Source organism: Leptopilina heterotoma, unplaced genomic scaffold (assembly GCF_015476425.1).
Source record: "Leptopilina heterotoma isolate Lh14 unplaced genomic scaffold, ASM1547642v1 Lhet_272, whole genome shotgun sequence".
In the NCBI taxonomy this organism is placed as follows: Eukaryota; Metazoa; Arthropoda; class Insecta; order Hymenoptera; family Figitidae; genus Leptopilina; species Leptopilina heterotoma.
In genome coordinates, this window is record NW_025110982.1 from 550532 (window position 1) to 574998 (window position 24467).

At 29.2% G+C, this 24467-nt stretch overlaps 2 protein-coding genes across 6 annotated transcripts in view; both read right to left on the bottom strand.

Moving 5' to 3' along the window:
- The window catches only part of LOC122503881 (SET domain-containing protein SmydA-8), a 182786-nt gene that overhangs the window by 110691 nt on the left and 47628 nt on the right, over window positions 1-24467 (bottom strand). The window lies entirely within an intron of this gene.
- LOC122503884 (translation initiation factor IF-2-like) overlaps window positions 1-24467 on the bottom strand; it is a 116455-nt gene that overhangs the window by 8588 nt on the left and 83400 nt on the right. For 2 of the 5 annotated variants that reach the window (XM_043614640.1, XM_043614639.1), the window contains exon 1: window positions 6751-7024. The exons of 1 other annotated variant lie outside the window; for it this stretch is intronic. In XM_043614640.1, coding sequence (XP_043470575.1) covers window positions 6751-6812 — 62 coding nt within the window. In that variant the 5' untranslated portion in view covers window positions 6813-7024. Of the gene's footprint in view, window positions 1-1301; window positions 2578-6750; window positions 7025-10696; window positions 10797-24467 lie in introns of those variants that run through there. 2 more of the 5 variants (XM_043614643.1, XM_043614641.1) reach the window with 2 other exon arrangements.

Here is a 24467-nt window from a genome sequence, read left to right on the forward strand (position 1 = left end):
AAAATAGTAGATATTGAAAATCATTTTAATGAGGAAACTTTTTGAAAATAATTGGAATTTTGCCAAGAATTTTAATAAAATTTTTGAAAGTAATAGCGTTTTGAAGAATTTTATTATTTATAAAGATAATTGAAATTTTGACAATTTAAAAAAAATTTTGAATATAATTAATTTTTGCGAAGAATTTTATGACTTTTAAAAACTTTGTTTACAATTTAAAATTTTACAAAATTTAAATTTTGAATGAATTTAATTTGAAACTTTAAACAACTTAAATTTTTGAAAAATTTCACTAATTCAAATTCTTCAGAAATTAGTTTAATTTAATTTTTTTAATTGGGGGGGGTCTGTACTAAACGTGATACAATGTATTTTTACATGTGAAATTGCATGAAAAAGCTTTTTTAAAATAAAAAATAACATAAACTTAATTGTTAAAAGAAAACTTTCCTTACGTTTATAGAGAAATTTTAATATTTTTGTTTAACCCTTGGATAACACACCTCTTTTTTAGACCATTTTTCAAAGCTCAACCAATTTTAAACTGCTCATCTCAAACTAAAGATTTTTCTTAAATATAGTTTAAAGTCTGTAGAATAAGTCTGTATACTTGAAAATCCTTATTAAAAATATTAAAAAAAGATAAAAAGCTTTTCGTAAAAATGCGTGGGGTCAAAAAGATCCTCATATGTTCTCCGAAGGTTAAAAAAAGATTCTTTTTAAATTTGCTATAATAAGAAAATAAGATTTGCAGTTAAATTCAAAATTTAAAAAAAAATCTTAAGTTTAAAAAGGATTAATTTAGCCACCTTCTAATTTATTTATTAAAAAAATTGTGATTAAAAAAATAATTATTTATTTATTATTTTATGCAGAATGTATACAAGATAATAAAGGAAACTAATTTCTGAAAACAAACTTTTATTATGTAATAGAAACAAAGATTTCTGTTTAAAAAAAAGTTTTTCTTCAACCTATAATTAAATACAAATATCTCTTATTGGAATAAAAATTATAGAAAAAGTTTCTCAAAATGAAAAACAATTTCTTTATATTAAAAAATTTTTTTTGTTTAAAAAATAATTAAATTATTTGTTATTTTATTCGAAATGCATGAATTCCAAAAAAAAATTAAATTACATTAAGATACTAAGTTTAAGTCCACAATGTTGATCAACGAAAATAAATTTTCAATAAACTTCATTAATAAAAAATATTGCAACTATATCGCAAGAAAAGTTTATTAAAAAAAGGTAGTAAAATGCAAAAGAAAAAAGTAATAAAATGTTAAAATATTTCACCTTTTAAAGCGCTGTTTATCCGTACTAATTTCGCAGCACTGCGCACGACTACAAATGATTAACTGAACGACTAAACAGCGAAGATTGTATTAGAAGCGTTAGAAGATGCCCAAAACACTAACAATATGGAAGGGGAGGGTAGACCTGTTGTAACATGGGCGGCACGCGCCACAAAAAATGCACACAAGTGGCTGAAGTGCCCTAATGGGAAATCCACACTACGATCTAAGATGCGTATAAGCGGGACGCTTTTTCGTTACGCTCTTATGTATATTGATATAGTAAAATATAGGAAGTACCACGAAAAAACGTCCTGCCATACATGAGATAGAAAAGTACAGAGAAATATTTGTATTTTTTCTATCTCATTCATCACGTTCTCGCGACGCGTTTTCAGAAAAAGTTTTGTTGTCAGTTGATGAACGCGAGCGGCCCCCACTCTCACGGCAAACTTGCACCTTCCTAGACCACACACACACTATCATACGTGAGAGTGGGAGCCGTTTGCGTTCGCCGTCTAGCCCACCGCTGATTTCATTATTCCAACGGGAGCTTCTTCGGATTGCGTTACTACCGTAAATATTGAGAAAAACTAAAATTATTGTGCTTTTAATCCTGTGAGTGAATTTTTTGTATTAAGAAGATACTCTGCAGTCGAGGAATCAAAAGACAATTGTTGAAAAGCAACTGCTTCATCGAAAGGTTGGTATACTTTTTCATCTGTGCGAATGATGCGCGCATAAAGTTTCTCGTTTTTTTTTCTTTTTTGATAATTTGTTACCTTCTTCGGTTTTATAACTTTTAAATTTTGCAGGCTTCGCACTCATCTACTAATATCTACTATTTACTACTTTTTTGCGTTATGCTAATATTTAGGAACTTCTTTTAGATTTCAGCAACTTTTAGTATATTAAGCAAAAAAGGAACAAAGGCAGCTATTTGTTTACGGTGATTTTTGTGACCCAAGTGGAGGTCGAGGGCGCCATGGTCTCGGCAACCTCCACTCGTGTCACAAAGATCACTGTAAACAAATTAGGTTGCCTTTGTTTCCAGGTTACTTACGTGTTACTTACCCCCCCCCCCCTTTGTAAGATATTTTACATACATTAGCGTCATTTTTTTATTGTTCGTAAGATCTGGCAGACCCCCCTCACCCATTTAAGGGGAAGGGGGGTCTAGCTATTGATTACTTTCATTAGAAAAATGGCGCTAATGTATGTAAAAAATCTTACGATTGGGGAAGGAGTGGGTCTAAAAACCTAAAATGTTTGCGTAATACTTGAAAGGCCCCAAAGCAAAAAAATATTCCCCAAAATAATAATCATATTGTTTAAAACGATTCAATTATTTTCATAAATAATAAAATCTCCACAGAAATTCAATTATCCACAATTTTTGAGAAATTAATTTCTTTTGGAAAACTTTAATATAATTTTTCGCAAAGTATAATTATTCTTAAAAATTTAATTTTCATTCCTCGAAAAAATCAATTTAAAAAAAAAATGTTCTTTTAAAATTCATATGAAGAATTCAATTTTTTCTTAATTCAATGATTTTCAATATCTACCATTATTTTAGTAAAATTTTCCAAAAGAATTTAATTATTAAAAAAAAAATTTGATATAATCCTACTCAAATATTTCATTATTTTCAAAAATAATAAAAATTGCACAGAAATTCAATATATTATTTAAAAATTTTTTTATAAATTTCTTTACAATAATTCAAATATTTTTATAAATAGGGGAGACTGGGGCGAAAGGTCAAACTGTCAAAACAGTTAAAATTCATTATCTTTCGAACAGAAATAGTTAGAGCATTGCAATTTTGATTATAGAAGGGTGTTATCACTCTAAATAAATGTCCTGAATAATGTGACATTCTGTTTATTTTTGTGGTGTTCATATTTACAGGCCTCGGATATTATAAGTTTTTCGTCTAGATTCAAAAAATGCGATTTTATTCGACTTCTTTTCAAAAATTACGACTTTTTCGACTTTTCTTCCAAATATTGCAATAATTTTTAGTATAAAATGCAATTTATTTCGATATTTAAATAGTTTAAAAAATAACTACAGACAAATGTTCAAAAATTATTGTTTAATAATTTTTCTAATAAATTTCCGAAAATTAAAAATAATTTATCTTTTTCAAAGTGTTTTATAAATATTTTTAAAAATCAAATTTTATAAAGAATTTCATTTGCTAATTTTGTGAATAATTGAAATTGAATACAATTTTATTTGAATTTCTCGGAAGAATTTAAATATTTTCATAAAATTCAATTATTTCCTTATATTTTAATCATTTCTTCGAAACAATACAACTATTTTTATAAATCCTAAATAAATTTTCAAAATTTACAATAAAAAAGTTTTAATAATTTAAATTTTGTACAATTTAATTGAAAATAATTGATTTTTAAAAAATTTTAATAAAAAATCTTCAAGTGTAAATTTAAAAATGGTTATTAATGAAAAATTAGCTTCTAAAAATTATATAAATTTCAAAAAATTCAAATATCTACTTACAAAAAATAATATTAAAATTTTTTACAATTATTTTTAACATTTTAACAACATATAACAGTAATGTTAAAATTTTTTTATCAAAATTCTTGGAAAAATTATTTTTTTGTAAATTATAGAAAAATTCTATTAAGAAATATTTTTACTTTTTTAGATTTATTAAATTTTTGGAGATATCACATTTATATTAATAATTAAAATTCTTTAAAAATTCAATTATTTTTTGGAATAGAATTTACCAAATTTCAATTGCTTGCACGGAAGAAAATGAGTTTGCTATTATATGGATAGCTAATTTTTAGTTATTACAGCTAATAATTAGCTGTTTTAGCAAAACAATTTAGCTATTTTAGCTAATTATTAGCTGCATTAGCTAACAATAATTGCTATCCATATAATAGCAATTAAGGTTAGCTAAGGTAGCTAAAAATTAGCTGAAATAGCTAACTATTTTTCTCCGTGTGAAAATTTTCAATTGTATATAATTAAAAAACTATTGTCTTTCATAAATTATTTTTAAAATATTTTTGAAAAATTAATTTTAAGAATTTTTTTATTATATAATTTTTTGAAAATTAATTAATAACTTAAAAAAACCTGGACAGTTAGAATCATTATAAAAAACCGAATTTTTGTATTTAAATGGATTTTCTAAGAACTTTAGGAAAATTATTAAAAATAATTGTTTTCGAGAAGAAGTTTGATTAAAAATTGTAGAAAATAATTGAATTTTAAGAGAATTAATGTTGTTATTTTTAGAAGTTATTAAATTTCAGAAAGATTTTAAATAGGATTTTTGAAAATTTTATTCTTATTCAAAACAAACAAGAAGTATTTAAATATTTATTTAGTAGTAGTTTTTTTTACTAATTATTAGTACCTATTATTAAAAAATGTTACTAATTCAAATTAGTAAACGAATCCACACTAATTTAGATTTAGAGAGTGCAGACATATATCCTAATGTTTTATAATAAAAATTATCAAGTGATAAAATCATTATTTTATATTTCAAGAATATTATTACTGTAACTACTTCGAAATTATTTTCAACATTTTAATTCATGTATTATCTTTTAGAATTTTTAACTGAAATTCCTCTTTAAATAAATTATTTTTTATAATTTTTGAAACAGTTTTTTTGAGAGTTTCTAAATCCAATTTTGTTTGAAATTCAATTTTTCGAAATTTTGATTATTCGGAAATTCTTCAATTAAATGTATATTAGAAATTTAGAGATTAACCCGGGCGGAAAAGACGGACGCAGGGCTCGGATTGTGAGACTTTTTCGACTTTTCTAAGGAAATGTGACTTTTTTCGACTTTTTTGTGAAAAAATGCGACTAATCGACTTTTTCGAGATTTTTTTTTGTAAAATGCGTCTGAAATTAAATTTTTTTTTAGAAAATTAAAGGAAAAAGTTTTAGTCAAAAAATGTTCTGTTACATTTATTTACAAATTTCTTTCAAATTTTTCGAAAACATCAATAACTTCTTTTTCAAATAAATATTTAATTATTTTTCAATAGGAATTAAAATTCTTCAAAAGTTTAAAATTCAAAACTTTTTGAAATTAAACAAATTATAAAAAATTGTTATAAAACATGAAGATATCGATTGCTCTGAGTCGAAGACTCGGAGTGATCGATGTCTTCATGTTTTATAATAATTAAAGATGACCGAGTGATAAAATCATTATTTTATATTATAAGACTATATAATTAAAAAAATGTTTAAACTATTGTTTATGAAAATAATTGAAATTTTGACAAGATTTTTATTAAAATTTTTACAAATAATAAAAATTTCAGAGAAGAATTTTATAATTTATAAAGATTATTGAATTTTGCAGAAGCATTTTAATATTTATAAGGATAATTAAAATTTTGAGGAGAATCTAAAAAAAAATTTTCAAAATAATTGAATTTCTGCAAAGAATTTTATTACTTCCGAAAATAATTGAATTTTGCAAAGAATTTTATCAGAACTTTTGAAAATAATTAAATTTTCATGATGAATTTTATTATTTATGAAGATAATGATAATTTTGACGAGAAATTTGGAAGTAATTGAATTTCTCCAAAGAATTTTATTACTTTTGAAAGTAATTGAATTTCTAGTATGAATTTTATTATTTATAAAGATAATTGAAATTTTGACAAGAATTTTTTTAAAATTTTTTGAAAATAATTGAATTTCGGAGAAGAATTTTATTACTTTTGAAAATAATTGAATTTCTAGTGTGAATTTTATTATTTATAAAGATAATTAAAATTTTGACAAGAATTTTACTAAAATTGTTTGCAAATAATTGAATTTCAGAGACGAATTTTATTATTTATAAAAATAATTGAAATTTTGAACAGATTTCTTTTAAAAATGTTTAAAAGTAATTGAATTTTGCAGAAGCATTTTGATATTTATAAGGATAATTGAAATTTTGAGGAGAATTTAAAAAAATTTTTGAAAATAAATGACTTTCTGCGAAGAATTTTATTATTTTTGAAAATAATTGAATTTTGCAAAGAATTTTATTATTTCTGAAAATAATTGAATTTTGCAAAGAATTTTATCGGAACTTTTGAAAATAATTAAATTTCCTTGATACATTTTATTATTTATAAAATTTTGACGAGAAATTAAAAAAAAAATTTTTTTGTCGAGAAATGTAATTTCTTTTACATTTTTGACAATTTTGTGTTTCCTTCATAACGTTTTTTTTTAATTTCATGTGACTTTTTTCCGATTTTTTCGGAAATTTTATGCGACTTTTCGTGACTTTTGTTGTGAATTTATGCGACTAAAGCGACTTTTTTGAGTCTTAAAGACGATCCGAGCCCTGGGACGAATACGGGATCGTCCAACCGTCTAGCGTCCGCGCTGATTGAATTAAAGAGTGAATGCGAGTGCAGGCAGTCTGTACCGATTCGAATTTAACAGCGGTTCCACATGGAGGCAAAATCGCAGCGAAGTTGCGACTGTCATGCTCCCACCATCCCATCTACTCAATGCTTTCCTCCCATGACGTCACAGGCGTCTGCTGGCGCGGTGCAAAGACGGATCCGACTTTCGGTACAGTTTTTCTACTGTCGTCGGTACAGGATTTGGTCCGACCGCCGGTTCAGAATTTATACCACCTCGCAACCGGCGTTGTACTGGCAGTGTATTCGTCCGTCTAGCAACTGGAGCGATACAGGCTTTCTACCGACTGAGATATTATATAATTTATATTATTATTAAGATATTAATTAATTAAATTTACTTACTTACTTATTTAGTTATTTATTTTACTTATTTGTTTATTTATTTACACCGAAAAAATCTCGTTGGTTTTATTAACTGTTTTCCTATAGTTAATCTTAACCTAGTAAAAGTAATAAGGAGTCCTAATCATTATGGTTAGGAATGCTAGGTTGATTCAACAAATCCAAGTCTGCCTAAAACAACCCTGCAAATCCTAGTCAAATTGAATAGAATAGTTAGTAATTTTGCCAATTTCCATAATTGAATTTTTAAAATAATTTTATTAAAAAATTATTAAATTAATTAAAATTTTGTGAAACTGTCTTAAAAATATTACATAAAAATAATACAATTTGTTAAAAAATTTCATTAGAAATTAAAAAAACCAAAGTCTCAAAGAATTTTTATTTAATAATTTATAAATAATTGAATTGATTCATACAAAAAGTAACAATTACAATTTTTATTAATTAGTAAATTTTAAAATGATTTAAATTAGGTAATTTTTTCTAATAAAAGTCTCGAAAAATTTTATTTAAAATTCTAAAAATTTAAGTTTTTAAAATATTTTAATTTTGTTATTATTAATTTAATTGAAGATGATTGAAATTTTATAAACAAGTAATTGGAAGTTTGTAAAATAATTTTAATGTCCTAAATTCTATTAAAATTTATTGAATTTTTAAAGAATTTTATTGTAATTTTTAAAAACAATAGTCAGAAGTATGGTACAGTAACAAATATTATTTTTAGCTGTTTCAATTTTTTAAAGATGGATCAGGGAAAAAGTCAAAATTCTATTTAGAAAACGTACACTTTTCGTTAGAATTGACCAATCATAATAGTGAAAGTAATGTTATTTCGAACCGTAGTATACGTTTAGTTAACCATGGCTTATAGCATGTTGGTGGAACGCATAGGCGGTTAAAGTCAACTTAACAGAGCCTTTAACTTTAGCGGACCGTCAGTTAATCGAACATTTAACTACGAGTTTGTGGAACCGGGCATAAGCACGCACTTGGTATTTGCACTGCCTTTGTACCCCGTCGGTGGGGGACCCTCCGAATCACCCCGCGTGACAAAACAGTGAGTACGTTTGTAGTGTTGGCACAAAAGCATGCAATTTCACCCTAGATGCATAATATACTAAATCCTTCCAGTACAACTGAACGTTACATTCCTAAATCCTTAATGTAAATATGTTTAAAAATATGATAGCCGAGAGTTTTCTTAACATACTTAAAAAAGTCTTTTTATTTTAATTTATTTTAAAAAAATTCGCTCTTTACTTCATTTTCATTGATGTAATATTTATTAATTAAATATAAACCCGAGTCAAATATTAAGCTGTACCTTCTTCTTTATGAGAACATAAAGTGGATTTAGGACAAACGTTTCTTATTAACAAAAAAATTTGTAGATTTCATTTAAAAGTAACATTCCATGGTTTAAAATGTAATTAATTAAATTTTTGGCCTCCTCTGCTTTCACAGTAAAAAAAATGTCTTATTACCCTTCTAATAAATTGCATACATTTGGAGCTTATATTGTTCATCGAAGATGCTTAAATAAGACACTTATTTACAAAATACGTATTTTTAATAGTCCAAATGTCTTTTTTGATACATAAAAAAAACACTGATAAAAAAACACTGATTTTTGCAGTGTTATACTCATAAAATTGGATAAGAATCCACTTATTACCAAGGTAAGTAAAAATAACAATACATATTACAGAGGGACGATAAACAAACACTGACTGTTTATAGTATAAAATATACAGAGCCACCACCTCTTTGCTTAAACTAGAAATAGAAGAGATTCTGCGCATCTGAACACGCGTTTCAATACGCAAAATACTATAATTTGTCCACCCGTTATTATACTTTTACAAAACCAACTCCTGTTAACCTATACTTGTGGTCCCCATTGCTCCCTAAGCAGCTAATATTGCTATCTCTCCTATTTCTAGTCTTCTTCAGTCAGACCAGAACCAAAAAAATTTTCCTCTATACTATAATTTCCTAATACTATAATTTTCCTCTATAGAGATATAGAGACAAGCGCCCAGGCGGAAAAGTCGGACGAACGTCGGAGTTTACAACCGGCTGGGATCCGCGCCCGTACAGACCGCAAGTACCGACGGTCTGTACCGATTCGGATCTGAAAAAGCAACCGGCGCGGTACAGATTATGCTCCGACTGTCGGAACCGTCTTCCCACTATTGTCAGTACTGGCTCGGAACTGGATTTCTTCCGCCGGCGGATCTTATTCTTCTGCGGCGTCGGAAGAATGACGGATATGTTGAGTCTGTACTGGCTCGGTACTGAGGCGGATCCGACTGCGGATCTCGTCATTTATTGTCACATTATAAATTAAATAATTATTACAAGTAATTGCATTATTTTAGAAAATAATTATTAATAAATGAATCTAATCAATATATTAAGTAATTATTTATTGAGACTTTGTTAAAAATTAAATAATTAGAAAAATTCGTTATTAATTAATATTATATATTATTAATTAATAATATCTCAATAATAATTGAATAATTGTTTCTCAATATAATAATATTGAAGGTAATGATACTAATAAATTTAATTAATATCTCAATAATAATAAATTTATGGTTATTGATATATTATTAATTAATATTAATATTGATAATTTATTATTAATTCTCAATAATATTAATGTTAATTAATAATTTTGTAGGATAATGAAAAGGCCTTTTCATTATCCTACAAAATATATAATACGGTCAAACAAACAAAAACTACTGTTAATTAATAATATCTTAATAATAATAAATTTATTATTATTGAGATATTAATTAAAATTATTAATATTATTACGTTCAATATTATTATATTGAAAAACAATTATTCAATATATGTATTATATAATAATAAAAATATAACAAGTTTCTTTTTTAACGAAATATTGAAATAGTCCTAAATATACATTCAATTAAGTATTGAAAATATAGCGGTATCATTGACGCGTAGTAATTCTACAAGTTTTATTTGAGCTAGTGACACTTGAGAGTATTTAAGATTTGAGAGTCCCATGCGAGCGTAGCATAGTGGTTAGCGTGCGAGATTTCGGTGCGTGAATATTCGGTTAGGCGTAGGTTCGTACCCCCAAGCGTTAGGATTTTTCAAATGTCTATGTAATAAAAAATTGCGTTTAAGTGTATAAAAAAATGTGTAAAGTGAACTGTCAATGAATTGTCATTAGTATTTATCTTTTGCAATTAATTATTATTTTTTGTATTGATATTTGTTGAAATTATCATTTGGATCCGACCCGGTTGTCAGTCGGTAGAATGCCAGCGCTCGGCTGGCTATTAAATGAAAAATCCGCGGTCGGTAGAGTGCCAGGTCCCAGCCGGTTGAATTATACACGGAACGGCTTCTCCCGGCCGGTCAGCGGGCGGTTGAATGCCAGTTCCGAGCCGGTTGCCAGCGCGCTCCTGGCCTAGTCACTATTCGGTAGAATGCCCGTTCACATTCGGTTGGCAGGCGGTTCCGAGCCAGTACAGTTACACCGGCGTCAGTACGGGCTAGGATCCGCGCCGGTTGGAAATTTCCGCCTGGGCGCCGCTCACTGTTATACCTAACTGGTATTATCCCCTTCAACCACGCGTTCGCCCTCTTATTGCAGCCAGCCCTGCAATTATCAAAAACATTCTGTTAGATCTAAACAATCATAGCATTAGTCTTTTTCAATGATTAACCATTAAAAAAATTATTGGGAACTTTTGCCATGCATATTGAAAATTTCAGTTATTGTTTAGTTAGTTAATCAGTGAAAGATGAGTACTATTTTAATTATTTTAAACTGTTTTTCAATTAAATTCTATTAATTAAAATCGTAAGAATAGAGTCACTAAAAATTTGTCAACCTTCAGTGATTAATTTCAGGTAAAGCATGGCTTTGCTTCAAGCAGCAGTTTTACAGTCCTAGGACGAGAAAGTAGTCTTTACCGTGCACTTGCTTGCGCAACAAGTGGACGGTAAAGACTACTTTCTCGTCCTAGGACTGTAAAACTGCTGCTTGAAGTAAAGGCATACTTTACGTCTCAAAAACGCGCCGAGTAACCGCGGATTACATTCTCATTTTGTATACAAAATTTTGTAATAAAGTTTACTAAATTATTTGTTGTAAAATTGTTATTTACACAATATAAGTTTTTAAAATTTTGCATTACTAGATGGAAGAACAGAAAAATACTTCATCGACTCCCTCAGCTCATCCAGATGAAGCAACCAGGGAATTGGAGCCTAAATTAGGACGGGGGCAGAGGGGTAACAGACCTCAAATTAGATTTACCCCCTCCCTATACGATGCTCCCAGGCCGACTGCAAAATTGGATGTAATATTTTATTAATAATGTTTATATTATTTACACCAAGAAAAAAGTATTCTTGTACTTACCAGAGAAATTCTTTTATACCCTTCAAAAATTATTCCCTTTGGATGTAAAATTGATTTTAATCTTTGCTGGTTAATAATAAAAAAATTTAATTTTTTAAAGTTTTCATGTTAAAAATATTGATTTTTAATGAAGTTAAATAAACAAATAAAGTTATCAATTATTCTAAGTAATTAAATATTAACCATTAATTATATTTATTTTAGTAAAATTATTTAATTTTGTGTATTTTACAATTGCTTTTTTATTTGCTTAAAAACATAATTAGCAAGTAGTATACCAACGGCAAATACTCTCAAGTAAGGGTAATGAATAGGGGAGACTAGGTGCGGTTGATCCGCTGTGCAGTTGTTACAATGTACACGCTGTCACTCAAATGCTTCTAGTTAATTAAATAATAGATATAGAGCTTAATTAATTATGGCCTTTTGAAAGTAGATATTATACCTTTGTATTAATAGTATGACCAAATAAATTGGAGTTAAACTCAATCACTGTTACTGATTTGATCAAAATTGTAACAACTTCACCTAGTCTCTCCTATTATTTTTGATAGGGGAGAGTAGGGCAAGACGGGGTGGGGGACAAGACGGGGTACCGGCCTTATTTAACAAACGAATTAACCAATCGCGATTATATTTTACATAATACTGCACCGAGACGATAGTATCTTGTTTATAAAACCTAAAAGTCATGAGAACAAATCTTTTATCTGTTTTCCTAAAAAAACTGTTTTCGACGATTTTCTTGTTATTTTTTCACTTTTTTTAAGAGGTGTTTATTATTTAATAATGACAGTTAATGGACTGTATAAATTTTTTTTTAACTGTCAAGGGTTACAGGAGAAAGGAAGCATATGTTTTTTTTCTTTGTTGAATCGTGAATAGTAGTAATTAATCTTTTTCTTCAATTTCGTAGGTGGGGGCAAGATAGGGTAGGAGAGGGTGGGGCAAGACGGGGTTCACAAATTAAGCAAAAAAAAGAGAAATAAGAGAAGTTAAGAAAACTACTAAAATCAAGACTGAATAAAATAAGAGTGACCAAAAAGAAAAAAGCTTGTCAGGTTAAATCATCAATTAGCGATGGTAAAGTGGAAAATACACCTTGTCTCTATTGTAATGGTTATTATTTAGACTCAAATGAAGGCTGGGCTGCTTTTTTTGTCTGCGGCCAATGTGCTCACTAACAACCTTGCAACACACTTGCGGCAACATTTCTTGCAACAAGCTTGCAGAAATCTTGTGTAGTAAGCTTGCAGCAATCTTTTCTTACAAGCTTATAACAATATTTCAATGCAAGATTGCAAGAACCTTTCACAGAAAGATTACAACAACCTTTCTTGAGAAGCTTGCCATGCACTGAACATCTCAGACAAGCTTGCCGAAATGTTGCGCTGCAAGCTTGGCAAGATTGCATGGAATCCTTGCCACAAGCTTACGTGTTATCTTGGATCTTATTTATTTTTAATTACTATTTTTAACCGAGCTATCTCTACCACTCGGATAAACGAATTTTTTCTCAGTGTACGATTACTTTTTTTAGGGTGTAAAGTTTGTAGTTTGAAGAAAATTATTATATCGATATATGTTTAAAATTTCAACTGATAAATTTGATTAGACTCCAGTCACGACGAGGGAAGATGACACAAAACGTAGGGAGAAAAATATTTTAAAGAGCAAAAGGCCTGCAAATGCAGACTCTGATGAGGAAACTGCAGCAGCTTCATTATTTCTAGTAAGTTAATCTTCTAATTAAACATTTATTCGTGACCGTAAGCTTCAGTCCTGTCTGGAAATATATTTTAAAATCATAAAATAAAAGTTTTCTCAATTAGCTTGTCATAATTTTGCGTCAATCTTCCTGCAATAATTAAGCAAGCTTACCAGACAATATTGTAGCAAACTTATAAGGCAAGATTCCTATATAGCAATCTTGTTGCAATATTACGTGCTATTTGTGTTACTTTTTTAAAGGAAAAAGTTGTTTGATATAGTATTAATCTTTTATTTCCAGAAAAAAGTAAAACAAGGAAATAAGCAAGTCACAGATTCGAATGACCATGCTTGTCACGACGCTGCTTTTGGGGTTAGTATAAATGTCTAGAACCTACAAATTAGAATTAGTATCATCTACTTTATTTCTCCCGCCAATTTTCTTTTCTCTGTCTATTATCCTAGTAAAATAGTAATAGTTATTTATATTATTTAGTTGGTAATATACAGCATTAATCCGTTTTTGCCTTTAAACTTTAGGACATTGCAGATAAGGAAAAATCTGTGCGAGATTTATTAACCAAGGCTGTTGTTACATCATCCGAAACGCAGGTAACTTTGAGTAATATTTTTTCTTTTAATAAATCTCTTTAAACATAAACTTAATTGTAAAAATTATTCATAGACTGAAGAACATGGTGATCCATATCTTGAATTGGAACAATTGCGCAAAGATAACCTTAGATTGACGAGAATTGTAATGGATCAAAAAGAGGAGATAGACGCCTTAAAAAAATCACGTACCTCTGAAGTGAATAATCTCCAACCTTTACCACACGTAGGTCCAAGCCTCGTCGAGATTCGAGGAATTATTGATGAAGCAATTGCTCCAATACAAAGGGACATCAGAATTATTAGAAATAATTCTGACAATCCCACGAATGCAGCGTTAGAGGCATGCGGTAGGACCGACAGTGTGGTATGTATACAAAATTTTATGCTGTATTTATCAAAATAAATGTAAATATTAATTATATATTACATTACCAATTGAATATTTAAAAATTAGTTTAATGTAAAATCTAAATGTAATACTCTTAGGAAAATGAAAAACCTTCATGCAGGCACGGAATGTTTTCATAAAATGCGATTTTTTCCATTTTTTTTTACTGACAGAATAAATACGTTGAATATTATAACTAATAATTATTTATGACTTGCTCATTTGTTTGTAGGTTTCTTGTGCTGGTGTCAACATTTCAAATGATGTACTGCAGAAAGTGATAGGGTGTGACAAACTGTCAAGTAGGGTAACCTGCTTATTGAGAGGCTATTGGTCAAAGGAGCAGTTGGCTATAGCGTACTATCAAAAACCGAAAACAGTCACTGGCAATTATGTTCAAGTTACAGATAATGATATAGACAAGATTAGAAGTAAGAATTTTACATTAATCGAATCCCATTTCAAAGTTTTAATCCTCTTTAAAGTATAAAAGATCAATTCTTTGGAAAAACTTGGTAGTCAGGGAATTTTCATAAAAATTTCTTAAAAATTTATTTCCCAAATTTGAATAATGTAAATTTAAAATTCTCAATGTTAACATTCATACTACACATTTCTAAGGACATAATTTGTTTTAAAATTAAGCAGACAGATCACTGGTAGTCTTTTTATTACCTAATTCCCTCTATTTAGATAAGAGGAATTTTTTATTCGGGGAGATAATTTCCCGGTATTTGACATTAATTAAATGTACAAACGGTATTCTCTTCTCAAGGGTTCTTTCTAGACAATAAACCTCAAAAATTATTTTTTAATGTTCTACAACTTTTTATACACATGCTTCTCATAAAATAGAAGAAATGCTGTGTTTCTGGGTTAATTTACCATCGTAATAGATACCAGACGGTAAAAGTTAAAAATTCGTTAGAATTGTTCTCTAATCTCTTTAGATGAACTTGATTTTTTATCTTGAGGGTGTACTAGAATTAAAACAACTCTCATCTAAATAACTTCCCAGAAGAAACAGAGAAATTCGCCTTAGAATTTTTAATTTCGATTTTTTAGAAATGAAAATTTCGATATTTTCTTAGATTATTGACAATAGTCCCTTAACATTTTTTGTATGTCTACTTTCTATTTTTTTGCATTAAATAACTCAATAAAATAACATATAACCATTAACTTTGCAAAAAATCAGGTTTATTAATTAAAAAAAGGCAATTTTAGAAAAGGGACCACTTTGTCGGATGTCCGTAATTTTTTCAAAATGGAGGGGAGGATTCAAAACCTATTAATTTTTCATCTTAAAGGTGTAATGGACTCAATACAATTCTTGTCTGAATAAATTCGTAGAAAAACAAAAATTATTCACATTATAATTTTTTATTTCAATTTACTCGAAATGATGTTTTTGATATTCTATACTTTGAAATTCTGTAACTAATCAAATTTTTCACCAAAAAGGTTCTAAGACCATTAAAAATTTTCTAAATTTTTTCAATGAATTTGCCCATATAGATAAGTCCATCAGTGCCAAAGTGGTATGATATTCTGATTCTGATTTTTTTATTCTCTCTTTGAGCAAACATTTAAAGTTTTTCACATTGAAAAATCAAAAGAGAATAAGGCATAGAACTTTGAGAATTAAAACTTTGATTCGAAATTTTATTTATTTGTTTAAAATAGACAATTTATACATACTTTTTCATTCTAGACATTATTCTGGAACTTCAGATGACTGAAAGGACGAAATTAAAAGTGGAAGAAAGCGTTTTAACTTTGGCAAATATAAAGTCACGTATTTTACAGTCCTTAAAAAACGAGAGGAGATTTTATAATGATTCACTTCAGGATGACAACTCATCAACCTCAGCTGTTGATTAAAATCTTTTCTGCTCATTTTTAAGAAGTTAAGTATTTCCATCCAATGAAAAGTAATACTTGCTTTGAGATTCGCACAATGGATAAAAAGTTATGTACATAGAAATCTGCACGATAAAAATAATTTTCTTACCTGCGCTGAGTTTCGCGCAATAGAAAAATCCTTTTACTTGCGTTGATTTTCGCGCAATAGAAAAATCCTTTTACTTGCGTTGATTTTCGCGCAATAGGAAAATCCTTTTACTTGCGTTGAGTTTCGCGCAATAGAAAAAATTTATGTGCATCGAGATGCGTACAGTAAAAAAAATATTACTTGCGTTGAGTTTCGCGCAAAAGAAAAAAATGTACGTGCATTGAGATCCGCACAATAAAGAAACTTTTTACTTGCGTTGAGTTTCGCGCAAGAGAATAAGTTAATAATACAAAGTCCTACAGCTTGCGATGAGTCATCTCGCAAGAAAGTAGAACTTTCAATTGTCCAAATTTCTTGTGCTGAATTTTCGCACAAATGTCATTGGGCATACACTACATTTAATGTGACCAAGAATGGTGGTTTTAGTGGGTAGGTCCAACAATGGAGAGTCCCACACTACCGTACGGTGTGCCTAAATGCATTTCCACCAGGAGAAAAAAAAAAAAAAAAAAAAAACGAATACAACTACAACAACAACCAAGCTAAAAATAAATAATAATATGGTACGTATGAATGCAAATAATTTTAAGCTGAAAGTTTTTAGTATTAAAAAGTTTAATAAAAATAAAATTCAAATTTTTGAAATTGTGAAAATAATAAATAACAATTTTTTTAGGACAATACTTGTTACACAATAATGAAAGTGAAAAGGACGAAATGTAAGACATCAAATAAAAACATATTATAAAGACCACATGATTTTAAAGTCTTTTATTTTAATTTCTTATGATTGTAATTTAGATATTGTAAGACACTAATAGTGCAGTTGTAAAATTGTGAAAATGATTTGATATCACGCGGACGTGATATCTTGTTATTGCGCTTCATTGTACAATTACCATAAAAGGATTATGTTCTTGACTATTCAAGTTATCTCACCTTTTGTGTAAAAGTTGCAATTATGGAAAAGCTATAAAATTTTTAATTACCATCTTAAATATAAGAAATGCAAAAGTTACCTTGTTTCTTTGTAAGATAATTATTATTAAACATGAAAGAAAACTATTTTAAACGGCTGTAAGTTTCACTATTTTACAGAAATGTTTAGTTGCCACAGCAAAGACTTTTACTATTATAGAGAAATTTATCGCTTTTACAAGAACAGAACATTATACAACAGAAGGTAAGTAAGTCCGAGTTCTTCAATATTGGGCGAGGCACATAAACAATTTTGCTGCACACTATATTATGTAACATACTGAACTTTATGCAACAAAGGCGTATTTTGGTCACTTTATGCTACCTTTGACAGTGCATTTTAATATCTCCATATGACATAGCTGCCCAATAAAGAATTAATTTTTGTCCTACGGTAACAATGAATACTTAATTGACCGCTGGGTTAAAAGGGGAAACTTAGTATGCGCCTGTAGTTGTTGTTGCATAAAAAGTTTTTTTTTAATATATGAAAATAAATTAACAAATTTATAAAAATTAATCAAAAGTTTTTCGTATGAATACTTGTTACATACGAAATTTCAAAAACCTTTAAATAATATTTATAGAATTATAATATTAAATATTATTTTTAAATTTCTAAATTTATCACGAGAAACTTTACGCGCGCTTCAGCACTAATTTTCTATTACTACTTATAACGCGCATGTAAATAATATAGTCAAATATTGGTTTACTTTTTCTAGTAAACATTAAATACGGTTTGTAACAATGTATGAATTATTATTAATTTATTATTTAATCAAAAGTATTCTTTTATCTGTTTTATAACATTATATTCTCCGCAAATAATATTTTTTAGTTAAGCGACTTCTCTAATATGTAAAAATCCAATTAAAAAAAATTTTTTTTGTTAATTTCTCTTATTTTATAAGTAACAAGCAAGGACAGCAAAATAAAACTCGTAAATTACTTAAAATACATTAAATACATAACATTCTTTTTTATGTATTTTTGTTGTAATTTTTAAAAATGTAATTTTTTGTTTTTACTGCATTTTACGTAAATTACGTCTATTAAGGTCATCCGGGATATAATAGTGGTTTCGTAGAATACACTATATTAAAAAAGAAAAGCATATTTTGGTTTAGGATTTTTTTGAATTAATAGATGACGGAGCCCTGCAGGGGGACATCTCGGTATTTTGCATAACTATTATAAATAATTGTTAACAAAATTGTTAAAACATTCGGTTTTTCGGGAAAAAAGACTTTCGTAGAATACACTATTTGTTGTTTGAATAGGATATTTGGAATTAAAATTTATTTGGAATGATAAAGGAGAGTATTCTGCAGGGGGTCATCTCCGTTTTGACAATAATTTGTCGAAAGAAAGTAGAAAAAAGAAATTACTTGGAGTAATTTGCGGTTAAGACATTTTCGTAGTTCAAGTTGTGGTCACTCCCTATGAATTGGCGCCACCTTCTAGGCCTTTTTATATGGCTCGCTACCATATTGTTTCGCACTCTCACCAAAAATCCAACTTTTTAATTTTCTTTTTCAATACGAATTTCAAAAGTTATTAGCAAATTTCGTGAATATTCTTTAACAGCACGAATTCTCTTATTTTCCTGATAAAACCGAACAAGCTATAAAATCTTATTTATCAGTGAGACGAAACGCGAGAAACCACTTTTTGAGAGGGACATTTCCCGGATGTCCTTACCTTTTAAATTTTCTAGTAATATTTTTAGAAATACGACAGAACCCATGAAAAAGAAATATTACGTATATTACGTGATTTATCTTGCTGACCCTTCTAGTTACTTATGATATAAGAGAAATTTACAAAAAAAAACAAAATTAGAAGCTCTAGATTTTTAGATACGATAGGAGCCGTGTAACGACATAATTACCATATTTTTTAATACTTTAAAATGTATTTCAGAAGCTGGTAGAAAGAAAGATCATCCATTGCTGTTAAACATGGACGTCTGTTCTGAAGGAGAGATCCATGATGGTATGGATCAATCCTTTGAGAATGAAAACCGCAATGAAAATGATGGCATGCGACACGAGGAAGAAATAGAAAATGCTGACATCGGAGTTGAAAATATGCCTTCAAGAGACGATGTAAATAGAAATGATGAAGGTAGTGCTGAAAGAGTTGATGTCAATGAAGAAATGGAGGTTTCAGAAGAATCATCTAATGATTCTGAAGATGATTCTGAAGATGATTTTGATCCTGATGGTGATCCTGATGGTGATCCTGATCGTGATTCTGATGTTGATTCTGATGATGATTTAAATGGTGATTCTGATGATGAATTTGAACGTCCAGAACGTCCAATTTTCCAAGGGTTTGATGAAAATTTCAGAATGAATGTTAACCTACAAAATGACATCAATGTAAGAGCTAAAGATATCCTGTTAACATGTTTAGCGCGAAATGTAAGACACAAAGGCACCTACGAAAGTTTGATATCTGACTTTCAATGTTCCAAAGATTTGTATATTGAATGCAATTTACCAACAACGAAAGAGAAATTATGGAAAGTGTTGAAGAGAGATAGGTCAAATTTAATGTATTCAGTATATTGTACCCTTTGCAACGATAAAATTGGTGATGGAAAGAAACCAACCAAAGACTGTCACTGTGGTGATTGCGGACCTGGCAAGGACAAAGACAATTTAGGTACGTTTATTCTTCCACTTCTCGTTCCTCAACTACATGATTTCTTTAAACTCCCAAACATAGCTGCATCTTTGCGCTATAAGTATGAACGGGTTAAGATAAATCATGATAATAAGGAGGACATTTACGATGGAGAAAGGTACGTTAAACTTTCTCAAGAAGGTAGGTTCTTGAACAATCCATATAATTACTCCTTCACATTATGGGTTGATGGTGTATCTTTGGCAAAATCATCAAACGCTTCTGTGACTCCAATTCTGTTACAAATCAATGAATTGCCACCCCATGCTCGTAATAAACACGTTCTTTTAGCAGGGATTTACGTAGGTAAGAAAAAGCCAAATGTCACTTCTCTTTTACTTCCAATTGTTAAACAATTACGACACTTGGAGGAAGAAGGCATAAAATGGCATCCAGAAGGACCAGATGGACCCGAAGTTGAGAGTAAGTTTACAACTTTAATATTTACTGCAGACGCAGTAGCAAAGGCAGAAGGTTTACGAATGTGTCCTCACAATTCGTATTACGGTTGTCCAAAATGCTACATACAAGGATTTTGGGATAATACTAAAATTATTTTTCCCAATGAAGAAATTATCTTGCGCAAGCACAATGAAATATTGCAATGCATAGAAATTGTATTTCAGGATAAAGAACCGTTCTTGGGTGTAAGAGGATGCAATGCTTTTGCATCCTTACGCCATTTTGATTTAGCAGAAGGCCCTATACACGATGACGTTCACGGCTATTTTCTAGGATGCGCTAAACAGATTACCACACACATTTTAGAAGATGTTGGAAAAGAGTGGTATATTGGACAAAAGAAAATTATGAAAAAGATTGACAAGAAACTCAAAAAAATACAATTGCCTTCAAGAGTTTGTAGACAAGCACGAAGTATATGTACTTTTCACAAATGGAAAGCAAGCGAATGGCGTAACTGGCTATTTTACTATGCTCTTCCATGTCTTGAAGACATTTTAAAAGAACCTTACTTTACTAATCTAAGGTTACTGAGTGAATCTGTATTCATTTTAAATAATGTATCAATATCTGAACGCGACTTGAATCTTGCACAAACTCTATTAAGGCAGTTTGTGGCTACCTCAGATATTTATGGAAACGCGAATATGACATATAATGTACATACAGCGGAACATGGTCCAAATTCCGTAAAATCTTGGGGACCATCATGGGCATATTCCACATTCCCATTTGAGAGCTTTGGTGCAAAAATAAAAGATGATGTAAAAAGTCCGCATGATCGTGCAGATCAAATTGTCGATCGCTTTTTTTTGAGAAAATTTGTTGAATCTTCTATTAACGCAGATGACATTGCTGAAAAAACAAAGAGAAGAGTAAGAAAATTGCTGGAGATCAAAGATGAACCTATTCCACAAAATATGTCACCAGGACATTATTATGTTGGAATAGGTAAAGAAAGACAGAGATACCCTAGCGAACTGTTACTCCGCCTAATACGAGAAGCAGAAGAGGTAATTGATGAAAATACACTTGTGCACATTCACAAGCAAGCGAAAATTCACGGAGTAAAGTATAGAAAGCATGACATTGTGAAACGAAAGTTCTGTGACAGTATTGCTTATAATGGAAAAGATTTTTTTTCTATTATGACTTTCTTGTCATATAGAAATGGAGAAAGAACAGTTTCTGGACTTATTGGTAAACAGTTTCAAGTCATAGAGAATCTGTATGGAACAGAGCACATAAGGAGAGTACTTCCTTCTGAAACATTGCGCTTTGTGTCCTACCATGACATAACAGTTCCAGCAACAGTTTTTTGCATAAAGAAGAAGTACTATGCAATTCCTTTGTCAAACATTTCAACAGTAGATTAATATCGAATACAAGAAAGTAATTTTATTACCTCCGATGACGTTCATTTGGAGAAAAATGAATTTATAACTTGCGTTGATTTTCGCGCAACAGAAAATTCCTAATTCTTGCGCTGATTTTCGCGTATAGAAAAAACTTTTTACTTGCGTTGAGTTTCGCGCAATAGAAAAAATTTATGTGCATCGAGAGATGCGTACATTAAAAAAAATATTACTTGCGTTGAGTTTCGCGCAAAAGAAAAAAATGTACGTGCATTGAGATCCGCACAATAAAGAAACTTTTTACTTGCGTTGAGTTTCGCGCAAGAGAATAAGTTAATAATACAAAGTCCTACAGCTTGCGATGAGTCATCTCGCAAGAAAGTAGAACTTTCAATTGTCCAAATTTCTTGTGCTGAATTTTCGCACAAATGTCATTGGGCATACACTACATTTAATGTGAGCAAGAATGGTGGTTTTAGTGGGTAGGTCCAACAATGGAGAGTCCCACACTACCGTACGGTGTGCCTAAATGCATTTCCACCAGGAGAAAAAAAAAAAAAAAAAAAAAAACGAATACAACTACAACAACAACCAAGCTAAAAATAAATAATAATATGGTACGTATGAAAAATGTTTAATATTTATTAAATTTTGAAAAATCATTTATTTAAATAGTATTGCTAGCAGTAATAATTATCTACGCTGTTGTCAATAGCTTACGTTTCTTATGTAGTTGAGTAATCAAAAATGACGTTCGTTTTCAAAAGGAACTGTCGTTAGTGCGACGAAGGCGAAACGGAAACGAGCCGCGCAGGCGAGTTGGAGTCAAACCGAAGTCGCACTGACAGCGAGTATTAAAATCATCAGAACCTAAAAGTTTGCGAGCCGCATACGCTATTTTTTCGACATTGATATGAAAAAGTTAACCTTTTAATCTTTCAATCTTTTAATCATTCAATCCTTTAATCTTTCCATCTTTCTAAAATTTCATAATTTAATCTTTCAATCATTCATTCTTTAAACCTTTTAATCTTTCAATCACAATCTCTCAATCATTCAATTTTTCAATATTAATCTTTTAATCATTCAACCTTTCAATCGTTCAATCTTTCAGTCATTTAACCATTCAACCTTTCAATTTTTCAATCATTTAATCTTTCAATCATTCAATTTTTCAATCTAGTAAACTGACACAGGACAGTTCTGCACAACTGCCGTAAAAAGACTTAATGGCAACTAACTGCCGTAAAAAGACTTTTTACGACAGTTAGCTGCCATAAAGTATTTTTCCGGCAGTTGTCTAGAATTGCTTAAAAAGTGCTACTTTATTTGCATAAAACAGGTCCCAAAAAGATACTTTCTCATGTCTATGGCGAAAAAAAATTCACAGAACCACTATTTCTGCTCATTGCATTTAACTTTTTAAAATTTCCATTAGTTCCTATTATCCGAGTTTTCGATTATCGCTGTTCTACTGTTAAAAACTTCTTTATTTTAATTCCAAATAAAACTTTATCACCAGGGAAAAATTAAGTAGAACAACAGATTACATATATTTCTACTGTCCAAATATAAATAAAGTGATTTCCATCCTAATTGTAGTATTTCAAATAAGACATTTCATTTAACTGAAATAACAAAATTTTATTGCAAATTAATCTTTATTTGAAAATTAAAAAGGTAATTAAACAAACGAATATAAATATTTTGTAATATGTTACTCATTCTTTATATTACAAAAAATATTACAAACAATGCAAATTTTTAATTTTTTTAATTCATGTTTATATTTTAAACTATTGTAAACTAAGCCATTGACAACTGCTGCTATAATAACGCATTAACTTTAATTTAAATAAAATTATGAAATAAAGATTAAGTAATAACAAAAGTATTAGACCACTAATGTTTCATAAATTTTTTTGTTCGAGGAAACTTCAATTTCATACTGAAGTGACGCAATCAAACAACAAAAGAAAAAAAGTATATTCAACAATATTAAATCTTAAAATGTGTCGACTTTCTGAATACATAAATATTTTATCCAAAATGAATTGACACCGGCAAGCAATTTCTGATGAGCAACATCTGAAGGTAATTTTTTTGGGATAAGGGACTATTCACTTATTATGTAAACATTTGAGGGGGGGATCTAACTATTGTTTACTTTTATCAGAAAAATGGCGCTAATGAATGTAAAAAATCTTACAAGGGGGAGGACAGGGTCTCTAAAAACCTTAAAAATATGCTTACGTAATACTTGAATACCCTCTAATGAAGTATAATTTACTGAATATATCCAAAACTTTTCAATTTTTAATTTTGTTGTAAAAATAAATTGTGGCAAGTGGGAAGATAAAGCAATTAGGCTTCATATTAAAATTATTAAACTGACTCACCAGCCGTTTTGAATGGGTTTCAAACTTGAGAAGAGAACAACACTTAAAACGAACTACGTAAAGGAAAAATGTAAAAAAAGTTGTTCACATATTTCGTCTAAATTGCAGTGGTCATTATTAACACAAATATTTTTAAAATTCTAATTTGTTACCCTAAAAAAATAATTAACATAAATAATTACAAGGTTAAGATTTTTACAGTATTGAGAAGTTTCATAAACAAATTTTAAATTTTTGAAATTGTGAAAATAATAATTAATGAAAAATGGTTTTCCAGGAAAACAATACTTGTCACAAAATAAACTAGACGGAAGAAATCTACATCGTTCACAAATTTTT